This window comes from Caenorhabditis briggsae (genome assembly GCF_000004555.2).
Source record: "Caenorhabditis briggsae complete genome, chrI, whole genome shotgun sequence".
NCBI lineage: Eukaryota > Metazoa > Nematoda > Chromadorea > Rhabditida > Rhabditidae > Caenorhabditis > Caenorhabditis briggsae.
The window spans coordinates 910,351-911,474 of NC_013489.2; the positions used below are offsets into that span (position 1 = coordinate 910,351).

At 44.8% G+C, this 1,124-nt stretch overlaps 1 protein-coding gene across 1 annotated transcript in view; it reads right to left on the minus strand.

Moving 5' to 3' along the window:
• Nucleotides 1-1,124, minus strand: part of CBG19481 — a gene marked incomplete at both ends in the record, with an annotated part of 6,166 nt that overhangs the window by 2,549 nt on the left and 2,493 nt on the right. The window contains 2 exons of the mRNA XM_045236717.1: nt 3-923; nt 949-1,011. Of these exons, the coding sequence (XP_045096788.1) occupies nt 3-923; nt 949-1,011 (984 nt within the window). The remainder of the gene's footprint in view (nt 1-2; nt 924-948; nt 1,012-1,124) is intronic.

Genomic DNA, 1,124 nt, shown 5'->3' on the forward strand with positions numbered 1-1,124 from the left:
GCATCGGTTTTGCTAGACAACGTGCGCTTGGCATGCTCACAGGCGTCGCGAAGACGACGAATGGCGCGTGGATTCTCAGAAATGTCTTTTCCAGCCTTTTTCTTGAATTCTGTGATAAAGTGTTCAACTAGTCTGGAATCAAAGTCCTCTCCTCCAAGTTTCGTATCTCCTGCGGTGGAGCGAACTTCGAAGACAGACTTTTCGGCGATTGAGAGAATCGATACATCACATGTTCCACCTCCCAAATCGAAAATCAAAACTATCTTTTCTTCTGTGATCCCTCGATCCAATCCATAAGCCAAGGCTGCGGCAGTTGGCTCATTGAGGATTCGAATAGCGTTTAGACCAGCAATGGTAGCCGCGTCTTTGGTGGCTTGGCGTTGGCTATCATTGAAGTAGGCGGGTACTGTAATCACTGCATCCTTGACATCATGCCCGAGATAGGCCTCCGCAACATTCCTCATCCTTCGAAGCACCATCGCTGAGATCTCCTCTGCATTGAACTCCTTGTTCTCTCCTTTGACTTGCACTTGGATCACAGGTGTTCCATCGTTCGATTTCACAACAAATGGCCAGTTCTTAATGTCATCTTGGACGGTTTCATCGTCGAAACGACGTCCGATAAGACGTTTTGCGTTGGAAACTGTGTTTTCTGGATTACGAGACGCTTGATCCTTGGCAGCGTCACCAATAAGTCGTTCAGTTTCATTGAATGCCACATAGGATGGTGTGGTTCGGTTTCCTTCGAAATTTGCAATGATTTCGATCTGAAAACCAGGGGAATTGAAGATGAGACCCTCAAGACACACCTTTCCATTCTGATAAACCCCAACACATGAGTTTGTAGTTCCCAAATCGATTCCAATCGATCTGCTTGAAGATATATTAACACCTGATGACCATTCTCTGAAATCGATCATTTTCTAAATATAAGACTGAAAAAAGAACTACAGCTGAGCCAAGGCTTGCTTCAAGTCTCCAATGATATCCTCGACGTTTTCGATGCCAACACTGTAATTTGAAAATTTTGGATTTCGAAAAAGATTCCAAAAAACTTCTAGAAACTTCTCTCACCTGAATCTCAAAAGTCCTGGAGCCACCGATGGTCCGTTCTCATCCCGAAG